Here is an 18509-nt window from a genome sequence, read left to right on the forward strand (position 1 = left end):
TCTTTTAGAGAGTTGGCCTAATTAAACAATTTTGATGCTTAGACTTCTCGGTGAAACACTTTGACAAGACAACTCCACAGACTCTGATTTCCCTCCTGAATAAACCTGAAGGACGTTTCTAAGCATTCCAACCTGTTTGTTCAATTAGTCTCAAAGGCACTTTGGTAGAAAAGCACTATTTCATTGCTCAGGTTTGCCATGTCTGTGCTTTGAGTGCTCAGAGTAGAAAAGCGCTATATAAGAACTAGTCCATTTACTGTGAGGATATTTTAGCACACAGTCTGTGGAAAACCAAGATGATGTAGCCTGTCATTTATTGATTACATAGTTTTAGCACTTATATGCCTGTAGTTTACAGCTTTATTTGAAAGATACACAGCATTAATTGGTTTTGCAGTATTGCCAGTTAATAATATCACATGCTGGAAGAAATAATCGTCACATTTGGAAGACATGAGTAATAGTGGGGTGACCAATTTTTTGTAGAAATAGATTTTCCCCTTTTCTTACTGTTGTGTTTCTATGTAGCTGTTTTGGCTTTTATCTAGATTGGTGTGCCAGTCTAGCGAGCCAGCATGTGATTGACAGTTTTAGTAATGTTGAATGTGTCATTTCTGAGTGGTTGCACAGTTTTAGTTATTTATTTGTTTAATTGTCCAACCCCCATGACCCTGAATTAGGGATGTCACAGTAACAGACATTTAGTGGCTGGTATCGGTACTGGTCAAATTACACACAGCTAGTCTTCCATGTGTAGTGTTTGCTGTGCTATTTGGAGTTTTTCCTGTATGCTTCCTTCTTCAGCAGCTGGAACACTTGTAGTTTCCGGAGCTGGGAAGCTCCGGAAGTATTGCTGCCTCTGTACATACGCTGCCACAATACCAAAGAAAAACAAGTACTGTTGCATTTTCAGAATACTGGAATCAAATGCTATTGTAAGTATGAGGTCAGGTGACCCCTACCCTGAATAGGACAAAGCAGTTAACTGGATGGATGGATGCAAACTATTCAGCTTTTCTTTGAGTATTACCCACTGCAGTCTACTGTCACACTGTGTGGCAGATTTTTGGCTTGCTAGCTTTACCCGGCACAGTTTGCACTGGTTTTTCAGCACAGTTTGACAGATGTAGCAGTCCTTTGCTTTGCTTCTCTTTGTACCATAGACAGTATAATAGACAGATGTAACCACAGCGATGTCACCCTACACAGCTGAGCCTTTTTTGCTGTCGTTATTTTAATGTTTGAAAGTGGATGTCCAAGCTCGGTATGCTTGTAGGTGAGTGACCTATGAGTCACATGATAATGTGTTAGTGTTCTTTTTGACTCTGATGGGAGCTGTAATTTATAAAATTAATATTGTGTTGTATTCAAAATGACATTAAACTAGGGCTGCAACTATCAGTTATTTTAGTAATCAAGTATTCTTTTGATTATTCAATTGATTAATTGAATAATTGGGTAAGAACTACTTTTGTCATATTAATAATTCATCTGCATATTTTAACTTCTGTACTGCCAAATAAACAGTGGTGGATGGAGCACCTACAAAGTTCTCTTTCCTTCACGTTGACACTTGCTGATCAGGTGGTTGATGAAGGACCTCCAGCTGTTTCCCAGTAAAGGTTTAATGGTGCTTACAGGAAAAAGCGCTGCTGCTTTGGACGCTAGAAAAATGTTTCCTTTTGCTCCACCTGAGCTCACGGTCTCCGTAATGGCTCCGCCTCTTTGCTCTTATCACGTGTGCAGACAGACTGCATATAAAACAACTGCTGTTGCTGTGTTATCAGTGTTTTTGTAAATAAACTGGGGGCTGCATCATCTTAATGTTGTAATGCTTTGTATGCACAAGCATCCTTCTAAATATGTTTCTATTGCAGGTCTGTTTTTAGTCACTAATCAGGGATTATAGCATAAACAATATTTTGATGGAGCATCTCGGTACTGATCAGGTGGATCAAACGATCGCTAGTCCTAATGGCAGCACCCACTAGCAACCTGTGGTTATAGCGATCTGTTCTGGTAGCTAACAGCTGAAGTAAAGGAAAAAAAAAAAAAAAAATAACAGCTGAAATTCTCAGCACAACAAGCACAACACACACGGCAGAGAGCGGTGGAGGTGTGGAAAAAGTGTCAGCGATGATCCACTCAGTGTTAAAGAGTCGTTTTTCCACGCTACGCTAATATCATACCAAGCTAACCGTTTCTCCACATCTATATCCTGTTAATATTTCAGAAGGAGAAGAGACAGGCTGTTTTAGGTTGCCAACATACTGCAGACGTGGGCACATTAAGCCCAGTAATTTATTTTATAGCAGAGTGCAACATCAGCCTCAGCATTTGGGATGAAGGCCTCTTTGGTGTTTCTAATGTAGAGGCTCATATTGTTTTATCACTTTATGCTCGGGCAGCTTTTTGGTCCATTAACACAAATGCTTGATCTGCTTCTGACCAAATCAAACTGTTGCAGGTACTTTGTAAATGGGTTTTGAGACACAGTAATTGTACTGATGCATTCTTTTTTTATTTAAGGAAAAAATGAATCCGAGGATTCCCTGTAACAGCCCATTTGTTAGGCTTTAGCAGTGGCTCTGTATTATTAATGCATTTCACTTTTCTTCCTCTCAGAACAAATGCCATCTGGAAGTCAGACAGAAAACAGGAATTATCCTCTAAACTGCTACATAGGCTGATATATTTTTTATTTATTTTTAGTCCAATGGGGGCTCTGCTTTCATTGGTCTATAACTGCAATGCTGTCTGCTGCTGCTGTTGCAGCTGCTTCTGCATGCACACTGTCCAGTGTTTATATTTCCCTGCTATTTCCACCACTGTAGAGTGAACATGGGTAAATAAAAACCTCCTCTCCTGTACTAAACCACATGTAGTGCAGCAGAGACCTGGACCCCCTTGATGCCTGTGACAGAAAACGAGATGAGAGCCACTCAGAGCTGGAGCAGAGCCAAGGATGTCTTTGTAACAGTATTAAAATCCAAACCACACAAATTAGACTCAACATTCAATCAGGCAAGCTGTTTCTTCATATAAGTCCTCTTAAAGGCACTTAGCCCTCTCTGTACGGTCACTCAGTTAGTTTAATTATACACAGCACTGTGTAGCCTAAGGCCAATCCTGTAATGCTGATAATAACCCAACAAATCTGAGTGTAAAGTTTGGACTCACCCAAATTACAGTGTCTCACTGGTAGAGATCGCTAACTTAAAACTGTCCCTGTAAGCTAAAGAGTTTTTTAACTATCTGGCATTTTTTTCCAGTGCATCATCAAGACTTCACTCTGCCAAACCATTAGGTATTGAGGGCATCTGAGTGTTTGAGTGTAATTAGAAAGTTACTTAAAAATCCTCATCACGGTAATTACTTTGGGGCTGCCAATATTTGACTGTGATGGATCCCCCGCCCTTCAGCCTGAGTGAGTTGGCTCTGCTTCTCTGCTAAGTGATGAAAATGTTACGCATTAATTCCCAAAGGTTTATATGGGCATGGCAGGACAATGTGTGTGTGTGTGTGTGTGTGTGTGTGTGTGTGTGTGTGTGTGTGTGTGTGTGTGTGTGTGTGTGTGTGTGTGTGTGTGTGTGTGTGACACAGAAAGTTTAGACCACACCGTACTGTATGAAGCAGCAGAAAGTTCATTGTCCTAGCTCCATGCTGGAAGCCGTTTCTCATCCTTCACTACTGAAGCAAAGGGTGTGTGTCTGTGTGCATGCATGTGTCTTTGTTTGTATAACATCTGTGTGGACCAGTGCTTCTGCATGCTGACAGATCTCTACACATGAATTAGCACAAATATGCGTAGATGAATTGACGTGACTTTTATTATAGTGTTAGTACACACATGCATGCACTTTTGGATGGGAATGTTTCAGTGAGGTGGAGATTGCATGCAAGCAAACCAGAGTTCCCACGGGTCATTTAAGAATCTTATAAAGTCTGAAATCAAAGATTAGAAATCTGTAGGAGAAACCTGAAACATAAAGATGTCAGTTATAACTTTAGGTAAATGTACTTTACTTTTTTCTCAGCTCTGGATTGATGAATTGTAATGTTGTCAAAATGTGTGCACAGGTAGGTGAAGTGTAACAAAGCTGCAAAACTTCTGAAGCCCCTTTTCTCAGATTTGATTGGTTATAAATGCAGCTTTTTTGTCCTAAATGCCTCTGAAATGAAACATGAAGTGCTTTCATCATTCATTTAGACGGGAGCTTTAAAATAACGATCAGATTCTTTCCACGCTGAGCTGTGAGACTTCCCTCTAGAACAGCTGTGGTAGGTCCTAGCACTTGGCAGGTATGATGCAGATGTTGGTCTTTGCTGCTTGGTTCAGGTCCGAGGGCGGACATGAGCTGAACATTTCTGCGGGGTTCTTTCTTTAACGACTCTGTCAGGACGTTCCTCGAGTGACACAGAGAGAAACGACAGTTTTTTTCCAGTTCTGCGTTGGCTGTTTGTGCTCTGGAGGTTGCCCTGCCCTTGTTCAGAAGATAAATATACTGAACTGGTAGTTACGGTTTGTTTGTAAAAGCCTGAAGAATGCGTCATTCGGATATTGCTTGGTCTTAATTTTAATTTGCGGTCTTAGAAATCCTTTGTTTTTATTCTTAAAATGGTGCAGTAACCCTGTCTTTGTACAAAGGTGTACAGACGTGTTACCTGTGAAGATGCCGTTGAGCAAGGATTTACTGTACGGCCCTCCGTCACTGCTGTTTACCACACTGGCTGAGGACATCCCACTTCCCTTAATTGTCTCCTTGTTTCCCTTGAGTGGGAACTTTTCTATTGTGGTCGTCCTTTCTTATGACATAAGAGGAATGAGAGATCGGGGGAAAAACAAGCTTGTAAAATGAGACGTCGTCCACAGTGGAGCATCGTTTGAAGTGATGTCAATTATGGACTGTGGTTGTGCAGCAGTATCGCCTGTCATTGGGTTTTAATGTTGCTGTAACACTGTACAGATGTGCTAGATGACAAACACCGACACACCACAGTCTCTGTTTACACTTTGTACAGACAAATGAGTTTTTTTTTTCTTAATTTTTCATGCTTCAAAGGGTTTAGTCATATTTCATATTTCAACTTTTCCACGTGGCTGTTTGACATTTGAGAAGGTTACGATGGAAAAGAGGCTGAAAGGAGTCATTTCTGTCATCATCTTCCACCTGCACTTAGTTTTGCATTCCTTATAGTATGTGTAATAATTAATAATCCATATCATGATGTCAAATCAATAATCATCTCTAAAGAAACAAATGAAACTGTAGCCTCCACCATAACCAGTGTTTGTGCGATTACTCAGTCTCTGGTGTCAGGGCTAGGTGATATATATTTATTGTAACAGGACATCAGAGACCTCTGCAACACAGTGGCTGTGGATCAGACTCTCATACAGCCATACTTTCAATATGACCAATCATTTTTCATTTTGTTTGCATTTTACACACCAATCCTTTAATAAAAGTGCTTAATATAAAATGATAAATTAAGCAATTCTTCAGTTTAAAAACGATAACAGTTTTGTGGTCTGTGTTGCGTACCTCTAATTCTGACTTTTTTGTGTGTCTGTGTCTGCCTCAGATATCTGGAGTCTTGGTGTGATACTGTTCATGTTGGTTTGCGGCCAGCCGCCCTTTCAGGAAGCTAACGACAGTGAGACCCTCACCATGATCATGGACTGTAAATACACTGTACCCCCTCATGTCTCCAGCACCTGCAAAGAGTGAGTACAGCACACAGCACCTTTCAAAGCATGTGTTTGTGTTTTGGGTTACACGCAGAGACGGACTGATCGGAATCAGCTGATTTTCAGTATCGGCAGGTCACACAAACAAAAATCAGCCAAGAAAATTGCAGTCAGTGCATCTTTAGTTACACGTTTGCTGTAAGACAGTGTACAAGGACAGTACAGAGCTTCTCATGCCAGGCTTTAACAGTTTTGAGGTCCTTTAAAAGGTGTGAAAACTAGGAGAGAGTGCAGTGTCCTGGATAAAATCCACAGTCACATCTTTTGTCTGTGGGATCTCTGCTACAGCTGGCTGCTGAAATCAGGCTCGTGTTCAGGGATCAGATTAAGTTCCAATAACAAAGGTGAGAGCACATGCACTGCAACAGGAAAGCTGTGAGGTTTTGAATGCAACCCAAACCACATCAGGTTGTGCTTCCTGCATTAAATAAAAGATTGCATAATCACCACTGAAGTGGAGCAACAAAGTATCATGTTGCTGTGAAAGGGTGTTAGGTGTCTCAGTTTAAACTTTCAGATTTGTAAAAAAAAAACTAGTGATCTGTCTTTTCTCCATCCAGATTGGTTCAAGGCTCAACTCCAGATTAAACTCTCCCAGTTATTCTAATTCTCATTTGAACCATTTTTAAACATTTTAAATCTACACCTGTAGTCATCTGTCTGGAAATAAAGCCGTGCTGTCAGGAGTAGGACACAGGACTCTGTTCATTGGTCGTTGATGTCGGTCTTGGGTGGAAGTGTGTTTGATGTAATCAGTGTCAGTTACTTTGCCCAGAAAGGATTAAAAAAAAATTAGCAGGTAAGCTAACATTAGCCAGGATTAGCCAGAAGGAAGCCAGTTTTATCTAATGAAGCCCATTTAGCCAAACAGGAATCTGACCATCCGGGAAGAGAGGATTTCAGAGGATTTCAGGATTGTCTCCGGGCTGGGCTGAACCACAGCAGTCTTTTTGCTGTCAGCTAATGCTAACATACCTGACCAATGCTGCCTTTCACAGTGTGCAGTCATAAGCTAGCAACAGAATGCTGGCTGCAGGTCACTTAGCAGGTGCAGGTCATTAACAGTGGTTTTCTGGACGTTATGCAGCGATGCCCTTTCTGAATAAACTGATAGTTTAGGATTTCTTCCACGTCTGAAACACCAGCCTCATGTCACCGAATACGTTACAAAGGATTCATTCTTCAAAAGAATGAGACCTGCTTCTTCCTCTTCCGTCCCAGTTTCCAGTCTATCTGTCCATGTAACAGTGGGTATATCCCAGTTTTCCCTCACTATCTGCTGTGTAGTTGATATGCTGAATATGCAGTTTGGAAAACACCAGTCCGTTTCAGCTGTCTGCTGAATCAACCTGTACAAAATGTGCTGTTGATGTGAACCAGATTTTCAGTCTTGAGTGGAGTGCCACTTTGTCTGTTTAATAAACAACAAACAGCTCTGGTATCTTCTAAAACACCACTGCCACTGGAACCTTTCTGTGTGGAGTTTCCATGTTCTCCCCGTGTCTGTGTGGGTTCATTCCAAAGGCATGCAGTCAGTGGGATTAGGTTAATTGTTGATTCAGAACTGCCCACAGGTGTGAATGTGAGTGTGAAAGGTTGTGTGTCTCTCTGTGTTGGCCCTGCGACAGGCTGCTGGCCTGTACAGGTGTACCCCCCCCCCCCCCCGTGACCCTTAAAGATATGCAGAAGGAAATGAATGGATGCTGTAAAACAATCAAGTTCTTTCACCTGCACAGTGACAGCAAAGTTCAAATATCATTTCATCGTCTCAGAGTTTTATCTCCAGGCACAATATGAGTCACAGCTAATTATTCTCATCAGGAAACAGAACAGCAATTAATCACCAGAAACTAGTAAATACACCTTCTCGTGCTCTTTGACTGGGAACTGTGACTCATCATGTGGCAGTCACTAATCCAGACCGACAAACCAGCAGGCTGCTTTTCCCTGTTCTGAAATGCTATCAGATTTTAGCATTTTATGGTTTCCAGTTGGATTAAATTAATGAGTTCACCCATAGCACAGCATGTCCATATCTCTACCACTTTATCATCCATCCATCCGTCCGTCCGTCCATCCATCCATCCATCCATCCTCCTGTTCAGGGCTGTGATGGGACAATTATACATTTTGCCACAAATCTACTCAAAAGTAATCTGTAGTTTTTGGACGCTGCCTTTAGCAAAATGTATTTGAGCTAACTTCTGATTTTAGGCTGAGCTGTCTGTAGCTGGACCACCTCTGTAACCTGAATCTGCTGCAGGTGCTGTCTCATTTATTATAAAATAAAGGTTTAAGTGGAGCCTGATCTGTCATTCACAGTTTATTACTTTAACACTGTACTCAGTGTTCAGTACTCTGTATCAGCAGATACCTGAAGCTGTGCTCTCTTTACCATATCAGAACTGAAAAACAGATGAACTGGTGCATCCCTGATATTGCTACCAAACAACAATTGCATTGGTTGCACTTTCCATTGCAGCGTGTGAATGTTCTCACGTCAGTGATGTGTCCCATGTCTGAACAGAAGTTAAAGTCGAGCGAGCAGCTGCAGCTGACCTCCTGTGAGTGTTTGTGATGTGCAGTGTGAAATGGAGGCAGTGGAGCACCAGCCACACTGATTGATTTCAGGCCCTGTACACTTTTTGGCTGGCACAGTAAAACCCTTTAAAAGCAGTGTGAGCAGCACAGTTCAACCACACACACACACACACACACACACACACACACACAAAACAACAACTCATGTTCCACCCTCAAAGAAGACAGCAGATAAATTAGCAGTTGCATAATTAACCATGTGTGTTAGTAGACCACAGAATCAATTTTGTACTAATTAATTCTCTCAAGATCCACTGCTGAGGCAGTAAAGACCAACAGCCTTTCCACGTTTAATCAAGAAATTATTTGATTCTTTTTAAACTTTTTTTTTTTGTCTGGGTGAATGATGCGCTGTTTTTCCATCGTTGACTGAATGAATTGTTTTCTTAATATTTTTCTGTGTCTCACAGCTCAGAAGAGCTGTTGCCGCACTGGCTGTAAACATAGTCACCACATCCTGTTCTGTTAGAAACAGGAGCTGTGGGAGGTGAAAACTACCATGTTCCAAAAAATGTGATTGTCAGATAGACAGTCATGTACATTTGAATTGACACAAGGAGAAATGGATGGCTTTCAGGGACACCAGTGATGACATCAGAGCCACGGCGCTGAAAACGTCTCGAAGGCCGATTCTGTATTTTTACAAACTCGCTGAGCATGTTCAGAGTATTTTTAGACCCAGGAAATAAACGCTTATCTGCTCAGAGTCGAAACAGAGATGTGACTAGATTGAAGGGCTAAGCTGAAGCAGCTGTGTGCAATCTAATGAGCAGGAGAGCTGTTTGTTGTACTGCGAGTCTCAGGGTTATATTCTCTCTCTGGTGAATTATCTGCACATTTCACAATATAATATTTCTAAAGCAGTGCTTCTTCCTAACATACTGTAGATATAATTTTTTAAGCAGTTCTCTCAGCAGTTAGAGAAGCAGTGATTCATAAAACAAGCTTTTGCAGCTATTTGCGGTTGGTTAATGGTACAAAAACTGAGACGTGAGAGGAAATAAGAATTGTGGGAAGTCTCTCAAACAGGTTGCTGCAGAGCTGATAAAAATCTGAAGTGGCTTCACCTTAAAAGCATCTTCACAGGTCAGCTGAGACTGTTTTAAGTGAGTTTGTGTGTGGCTCCTCACCACAGGTGTGTTCTAGTTTAAAGAGGTGCACAGGAGCACCTGTACACAAGCTAAGTGATGCACTGCTGTGAATGGGTCTGCAGCACCCACTTTATAAAGAGGCCCCTGTTTAAAAATCAGAGGCTGATTCCATCAGTGTCATTTCCTGTGAATGTAATATTTGCTCTGCTTTGATTTGACGTCCGTTTCTCACAGTGAGCCGGAGCTGTTCTAGCTCTCTTTAAAATCACACCGTCAGACACACTGCTGCATCACTCAGCTAGTGTGTTGTTGTTCAGCTTCACTGTTTTCATGTCTTTTTTTTTTTTTTTTTTAAACCTGCACTGACTCTTTAAGTCAGTAGAAGAGGCCTGTTTGCAGTGGGAAGCTACTCAGGTCATTAAATGGCTTTCTTAAAGCTGGTCAGACCACACATTTAAAAAGTGTGTGTGTGTGTGTGTGTGTGATGGCATTCAAAGACTGAACTTTAGTCTCATGACGTGAATGTGGGACTTCTCTTGCCAGTTTTTTTTTGATGTGAGTGACGGAGCTGTCAGTTAAAGGAACGCTGGGAAGTGTTCTTGCAAAAACAAAATTATTCTTGAACGTAGCTCAACCGGTTCTAACTCACCAAACGTAGGTGCTATTTTTACATCAAACTTCCACAATGATGTAGATTAATAATTAATAATTATGTTTTGTACCAAGAGAGCAAATGTTCCTTCTCTCCGTGTTTCAGTAACCAGAACTGTTTTTATATGTTTAATAACCGTATACAGTCATGGTAAAATAATAAAAATGATCTAGCCCTGACCAGGTTGTAAAATTATTTAAAGGCGACCTCAGATGAACACCAGCACATCACACATTCCACCACAACACTGTTTAATTAACAGAAACGAAGCCAAGCAGCAGGAGCCGTCTGTAAAAACTCACCTGATTATTCAGTGACTTGCAGAAGCACCTTTAGCAGCAACAGCTTAAAGTAATATCATTTTCTGTATGATTCTGGCTCACTCTTCTTTACAATATGTCTTCAGTTCATTGAGGTTTGTGGGCGTTTATTTATGTACAGCAGTCTTAAGAACCCAGCACAGCATCTGGATCGGTTGCAGGTGTGGATGTTGGCTGGGCCGATGCTTTCAGTCATTCTGTTACAGATTTGTCGCTGTGCTCGGATCATTGTCCTGCTGCATGACCCAGTTTGGCCCGAGCTGTCAGGCAGGCGGCCTCACATCTGACTCTAAAACGCTTTGGTATACAGATGAGTCTCTCATCACCTCCCCACCACCGTGCTTTACAGTTAGAGGTGTCTGTAGTGATGTGCTGTCTCCACTCTGGTCTCATCTGTCCAAATTACATTGTTTCAGCAGTCATGTGGTTTGTTCAGATGCACCTTTTCAGTCCTAGAACATGTCACCAGGTTATCTTTAGAGAAAAGAGGCGTTCTCCCAAACCAGCCCCACGTTTTCACCCTTCTTCTAACTGTGCTGTCGTGAACTTTAACATGCTGCAGCCTCGGAGTCTCTCACATGCAGCTCTCAGGTTTTTGCAAACTTTCAGAAACTGTTTGAATTTTTCTGATGGCACAAACAGTTGTGTTATTACAGTAATTCAAAGTATGTTTGATCTGACGTCTCGATGCTGGTGCGCTCTGTGTTAACCAGCTGTTAACAGCAGGTAACAGGTGTACTGGCAGCGATCGCTCGGTCAGTGTTAAAGGTGATAATTAGCAGTGAAGCATGCATAGTTTATAATATATTACATCTCTTAGTAGAATTCCTTGACTGAACAATTCTAACTGCACTCCTTGTTTCCACCCTTCGTGACATTGATCCTGGGGAAGGCTCTCCTCCTCTCCTCAGCACACCTGCTCTGGCCTGCCCTGCGTGCCACCCCACTGGATCATCCCAGAGATCCACATTTCAGTGTTGGCATTTTGTTGGTTGGTTTGGATGCATCGTTCTTTCTGCTCTCTGTTCTGCATTGACTCACCAAAAATGCATCTAAACACCTCAGTTAATAAATTATTCACCATCTCTTTTTCACTGTCCCACTTCCTCCTCCGTCTGAGCTTTGTCTGTTTTTGTCATATGTGGTTTTAATTTCTTGGGATTACACTGAAAATAGTGCTTGTTTTATATTCCTGCATCCACGGTCTCTGCCTGCCTCCCCCCGCCAGCCTGCAGAAACAGAGGTGCTGTAGTTCTGGTCTGCCTCGTAGCTTAAGCTGAAAATGGTGATCGTGTGGACTGCGTCTTTGAGCCAGCAAGAAACACAACACTGTGTTTCTTGGGATGCTGGTTGTACTGTATAAAGCAGGTACAGCTGACAGTGAGGACTGGTGTTTAGTCAGCTTATTCCCTGCTGATTTCCTCTGTTTGAATCTGGGGGAGTAGACAAAATATCCATGCTTATTTTAATGCTAATTTTTTTCTCTCTAGACCCCTTTAACATTTACACTTTTGCTGGTGCGTGGGTTGGTGGGATCTCTCTCACACACCGCCCCCAGAGAATGTGGCGACTAGCTATTATACACCAGTGTGTGTGTGTGTGTGTGTGTGTGAGACGTAGCAGGAGAAGATATGAGCAGGCAGCTTTGTGTATCTGTGAGTACTACACAGCCTCTTTCTGTAAAGGTCCCGAGGGAATGAGAGAGAGAAGGAAACACAGCAATTTGTAGTGACGACAGTGCTGTTAGAGCAGCACATATATACAAGTTCAGGAGGGCAGATGCTTTGTTTTTCCTTGTGCTGTAATCCCAGTACACACTGTGTCATTGTAAGATGTGGTGTTGCAGGCGCAGTGTTCAAAAACACACATGCATAAGATTTTTGGTTCTGTCAGTTGTGCAGTTTTAATCGGGGGGCTCACACAGCATGCATTTTTTCACTTTAAAATTCTGCTCATTTCTTACTGTGTTTATTTAATTATGAATACAACTTTCACCAGTGGAAAAATCATTCAAGTGATTATAAAACATAATGTGGCTGTAACTGTGGTGCAAAAGAAATGCAGCTTCATGCAGAGCAGGTGCTTAGAAGAGATTCATAATGCATGGCTCTAAAACTGAAAGAAACGAACACTTAAAAAGGCAGCCTAATTATGCTAATTTTCAATTCCATGTTTAGATTCTTGGACCTCAGCTTTGGATCACTCTCAGTAAACTGGGCCTCATACCTTCATAAGTACAAGAGCAGTTTTAGCTCCCTTCCTGCGCCTCTTAAGCCAAGTATCTTCTGATTGACTGCCCCTCATAAATCTGAGGCTGGTGGCCAGAGCTGTGTGCCTCAGATTACCATATAAGGAGATTTCCTGTCTGTGAAATCACAGCCAGCAGAAATCATCTGAAACGGAGCGTTTAGAGCAGTTTGACACCTGAACTTTAGGCACACTGGGATTACTTATACATACACTGACCTGATGGTTTCCTCATGCTTAATATGAGTGTCCATGATTGGCTCAGCATATATTTGAGAGAAAATAGAGAACATTGTAATGTGAGTTTAATTTGATACACAAACTCACAAAAATGAGTTTTCAGCTTTACTGATCAGGAACCTGCATAAGCACAGAACCTGAATTCAGTTTATTTGCTGAATAAATAACTCTAATTTTTAGTTTAACACAAGTTTTTACAGATTTCTAAAATATTAGTTTTCTTGTTTTTATAACAGGTGGTTTAATAAATGTTTCCCTCAGACAGACAGCTGAAACTGGAGTGAAACAATCTCAATGTGAACAATTTTCTTTTATCCAGGCACACCTGAGCTATGCAATGAATTATATTTATAGTTATCTAATTCATTGTATTAGTTTATTATTTAAACATTAACTCTTCATGTTGTGTTTGTTCTACTTTTGCATGTGTTCTTAAGCCAGCTGGTGTTTGAGCTGTTAGTGCTCTCTGAGAGCAGCACTGCTGTGCTGCCTCCTGCTCCGGCTGCAGCAGCTGGTTGGAGTCTTCAGGGACCTGCTAGCTCTGACTAATCCCCAGCATGACAGGGAGCATCGCACTGCTCTGCCCGGCCTGTTAGCCTGTAGCCTCCACCGCCATGGTCTGTTCACTCTTTGCTGCAAACACACTTGGGGATTAGATAAAGTTGGAAAAATGATTTTACTGAAGTCTGAATGAGGTGAAGTGCTCTGGCTTGGCTGCACACATTTCCCCACCTCAGCCTGTGTGTGTCACCGAGTGTGTGTGTGTGCAGATGTCATCAGCCTTATGTCTCATAGAGAGGTTTATATTTACTACTTTGTACTTTTTGTCTCTTGTCATTGAAGTGCCATGCAGTTGTGTGTCTTGTTGAGTATCATGTTAGTCCTCTCTACTCAGATTGTGTTCTGTCATTCTTCTCCAGCTACAACGTTGCTGCTGTTTTATTGAGCATTGTTTTCACACCTTTCTCTTGGCTTGTTTTATTCTTTCCCCCGTCCTCTGTCTCCTCTGCTTCAGATCTGCTCATTTGGATAAAATCAAACTGCTCTTGAGGAAGGCCAAGCTCTGAAATGAGCAGCGAACCTCTGGGATCAGAAACTGCCATCATGTTGTAATTTGCTGTTCCTTTCTCTCCCTCCTCTCTTAGGTCATCCTATTGGCCTTAATCTTTCTTGTTTTGGTTTTCTTTGCTTTCGTCTCCAAAAAATGCTGTTAGTGTGCTCTGTAATGTCAGCGCTCGGCATTTTACAAATCAGACGGTTCAGTAAAGAGGTGTTCAAGGACACAGCTAGCAACAATGTTGTCACCAGAACATAGAAAGTCAGTGACATCAGCCGGGTTCAAGTGATGATGGGTGAAATAACTCCTGTGAGGTGATGGCAGTGTGTCCCGAGTTCAGTGTTTCTCATCTGTGATGCAAGTGAGTGAAGCAGCTGCAGAGAAGGACAAAGTGAAAGCATTAACTGATCTGAGAGGAGTTGGTGAATACACCAGAGGGTTACCTTGATAACTGTGGCTGGGAACGACCACTGGTGACCAGCTGTCGGCTACAGAGCGATGCTTGATGGGGAAATTGTTTTGTATGTGGATGTGGCCACAGACACATCGAGCTAGTAAACCGGGAAGTGTGTTGCTAATCTGTAGGTGCTAACACAAAGCTGTGTGCACACTCACATCACCAGGGAGCAGTGTCAAAATATGTGCAGCAACCAGCAATGTGGATTGCCTTGCTCATGTGCTGTTTATGGTCCTATATCTTGGCCCATGGAGAAGACAAAGATAGACAAAGAACTTCTTTGTATCAAAGTGAGCGTTAAAGACAATGAAAACTGTTAACTGCATCCTTTGCTTCTTGTGCTGCTTTTTGATCTTTTTCATGCTTCTTCCTGTTTGTGGTGAACTTTGCTGTCGCTCCCTTTCCTGTTCAAGCCAACTCTTCAACCACTCCGCTTTCTACCTGCACATATCTTTGTAGAGAAGCTCGTAGGCCTGCCAGATGTTCTCCAGGTCAGAAATCAGTCCGTTTCTGCAGAGCTTCCAGACAGTCCGGTGCAGACTTTCAGCTGAACACTGAAATATTTATTCAATTATGCACAGTACCCACAATCCCACACTGAAATTCAAGCACTGTACTTGATGCTTTTCCCCCTGTTTTAATGTTAGTCGTCTCACTAGATTGCACATCCTGTCTAATCCTGTTAAATTGCAATCTCAGCTTTCAGGAGTGTCATTTGTGTGGAATTTAAGCTGCCAGCTGACCAGCTGTAGTCTGACATCCCCAGCTCATTCAGAGCAAATCTCTCACACAGTCTGTCACCCTGCATTATCTGCTCATCATTCAGTGTGTCACATGAACAGGTTAAACTGTACTGAGACAGCCAGTTCTCACACAGCTGAAATGAACCCCATTATACTGCTGTGGGGTGGCTGTAGCTCAGGAGATAGAGCGGGTCACCTACTGATCGGAAGGTCGGCGGTTCAATTCCTAGCTGCTCCAGGCTGCATGCCAATGTATCCTTGGGCAAGATACTTAACCCCTCCGACACAAGCCTTGGAGTATGAATGTGTTTGAATGTTAGATAATAAAAGCACTTGAATGGGTGTGAATGCAGTAAATGTAAACGTGTTGTATAAGAGCTTTGAGTTCTCAGAGTAGAACTAGTCCATTTACCATAGTGGCACATTTACAAAACCTCACACAAATGTAAAGAAAATATATTTTCTGAACGTGATGTAAAACAAACTGAAGGACAGCTGCCACCATTAAATTGAGTGGTTTGACATTCTTAACACAACAATTGGCTCACACCACAAACTGATCAGGACAGCACTGATGGGTCCTCCCTCAGGCACAAAGGGCAGGTGGAGACCTTTCAGCACCTGGTGAGCAGGCAGCCGTTACCTAAAGCAGCACACAGATGACCCCGCAGCCTCTCTAAACCCTGATCACATAAAACTGAGAGAAAACTGATCCAGTTTTTACCTTTTCCTTATTATACATGTTTATGTATTTATTTTTCCTTTTGTTTAACAAGAAAAAATTACTTAATAAAAATGAACTGTTTTAAAGTCTATTTTTGAAAATTTAACATATGCAGAATTATGTGTCACAAAAGTATTGGCTATCAACATTGATAGCCAATATTAATATCAATATTATAACAGTGACCTGGCTAGTGAGCCAGCAAGGGCCTGAGGTAGCTGCTGAGAGGCCAGTGACCTTCCAAATAACACCTGTAGGTGTGCCCACTGGTAAGCTGGTAGCAGCTGGAGCTGTTCTCAGGGAAAAAATGCTAAAATAAGCTGGTTCACTCAGCAAACCGAGTATTACACACATAAAGCCATACTTTAACAACATTTATTTAAAGTGTGTTTCCTCTCCATCCCTCTTCCTCACTTCTGGTCCCTCCTGTCCCCTCCTTGTTCCTTCAGTCTGATAGACCGCATGCTTCAGAGGGATCCCAAGCAGCGAGCCTCCCTGGAGGAGATTGAGAGCCATGCTTGGCTGCAGGGGGTGGACCCATCCCCGGCCACCAAGTATAGCACTCCCCTGGTGTCTCACAAGAACCTGTCGGAGGAGGAGCATAACAGCATCATCCAGCGCATGGTGCTGGGAGACATCGCCGACCGGGAGACCATAGTCGAGTAAGTTGTGCCTCACCTTCTTCTTCTCTGGTGTCCAAAGAGGACCCACAACATGTCGAGGTTGTAAGGTTGTTGCTATAGTGTTGTTTCTCAGAGCACTTTAAGCTGCAACTCATTGGGAGCGACTTTGATAACCTGAGTAATGAGCATTTCTAGCTGGGGGGAGCCATCTGCCTTTTATACCCTTTATAGAGTGCAGTGGAGACAAACCAAAAGTGTTTTGGCTGCTCTTCAGTCTAAAGTCATTGTTTTAAAGTCAGTGAGCAGATTAGCCTCTGACTAATCTTTACCCAAACAAAATAAATGGCAGCTACACCCATCACACTCCAGTTACACTGATAGCAGTCACACCATTTTCTGCCATCATGAAATGTGAGCCAACCTGTTTCACTTCACTGTTCTGAGATATGAGGAGCACAGCACACATCAGTGCAGAGCCCGCTGACAGATGTTTAACTCACAGAAGCCGCCCTGCCGCTACACGCCGAGATGCAGAAAGACCGAGAACAGCCGTTGATTTCAAGTTCACGCTTGTTTCTGTCAGCCTCGCAGTTCAAGTTTACCTTACCTGTGGCAGTACTAGCTGAGGTGTGCTAGAGCAGAGGAGATTGTTCCTGTGTGTGTTTGGATGTTGGCCAGAAAGAAGCACAATGAGTTCTGATTTTTGTTTGTTTAAAGCTGAAGCTGCACATAAATGAAGGCCTGTTATATTCAAGCACTTGCAAGCAGAGTTCACACAGTGATGAAGCCTTTCTGCACTGGGAGGGTTTCTGAGGATGTGGTGACAGTCCAATATGTCTGGAAATGCACTGGCATTTATATAAGGCTTGTCTATTCTCACCACTCAAAGCACTTTAGACTACAAGCCACACTTAAACATGCCTGCATACAGTGTGTTATTCCATACTTCACATCCACAACCACTTTAGCATCACCAGTTGATCTAACACACATGTCTTTGGACTGTGAGAGGACACCAGAGTACCTGAAGACCCCCACAGGCACAGGGAGAAAGCTGGGTTCAAATCCCACCATGCTGCTGCTGCAGTTGTAGCAATCAGTAGTAAATATATATCTTGCAAAGTTTCTGATGGTCCACATAAAAAAAAATTAAATGAATTTGGTGTTTAGAGGAAGGATTACCGTTCTAAAGGAGTCTCGGTGGGGCTTTTTGTTTGCTGGAAGGGATACAAACATCAGCCTCAGCTGTGTTTGTGTAGCTGCTCTTATTGCCAGAAGAGGGAGGCTCAGCAAGGTCCGGGCAATGCTGAAACATACGAAGAGATGTGGCACGAGCGCTGTGTGTACACAAAACATAGAGTCGGTGAAGGCCGCAGTCACCAGAAAAACGTTTTTTTGGGGGAAAAAGGCACTGGGGAGGTCTGAAAAGTTGCTAAATCTAGCAATAAAGTTGCTAAGTTGGCAACACTGGGAATTAATATTTAATAGGAAGCTCAAAATTGTTATTTTTGTGCCTCTTTTCCACTTCCTCCCCCCTCGCTTTAACACTGGTCACCAGTTTGTTTGTGTAGCCACGCAAAATCAAATGTGAACAGGACTGTTGTGAGATCACGCGTGCACGTTGTGAACGTAACTGGCCGTCCCCGGTGGTAGATTACAGATTGTGATGAAATAATACTTTAGAGCTGCGATCTAGCAGATCTAATTCTGGTGTGCGCCCGCTGGCTAATCGCAGTGAGAGTGAACCGCTGAAATTCTCAGCACGGTGCAGCGTCAGGCGATCAGCCGCTCGCTAGAACCCTGAACACCCTCTCTGTTTTGAAGATGAAGCTTAAAACTTTCCTTTATGATCAAGCTTATAGTTACAGCTGGATCAGGTGACCCTGAACCCTCCCTTAGGTATGCTGCTGTAGGCCTAGGCTGCTGGGGGGGTTCCCATGATGCACTGAGTGTTTCTTCTTTTCACTCTGCATTTAATCATTAGTTATTATTAATCTCGTCT

At 42.5% G+C, this 18509-nt stretch overlaps 1 protein-coding gene across 1 annotated transcript in view; it reads left to right on the top strand.

Annotated features, from left to right (window-relative positions):
- Nucleotides 1-18509, top strand: part of snrka (SNF related kinase a) — a 55058-nt gene that overhangs the window by 22861 nt on the left and 13688 nt on the right. The window contains exons 3-4 of the mRNA XM_030749723.1: nt 5587-5728; nt 16334-16546. Of these exons, the coding sequence (XP_030605583.1) occupies nt 5587-5728; nt 16334-16546 (355 nt within the window). The remainder of the gene's footprint in view (nt 1-5586; nt 5729-16333; nt 16547-18509) is intronic.

The sequence above is a fragment of the Archocentrus centrarchus genome, chromosome 16 (assembly GCF_007364275.1).
Source record: "Archocentrus centrarchus isolate MPI-CPG fArcCen1 chromosome 16, fArcCen1, whole genome shotgun sequence".
In the NCBI taxonomy this organism is placed as follows: domain Eukaryota; kingdom Metazoa; phylum Chordata; class Actinopteri; order Cichliformes; family Cichlidae; genus Archocentrus; species Archocentrus centrarchus.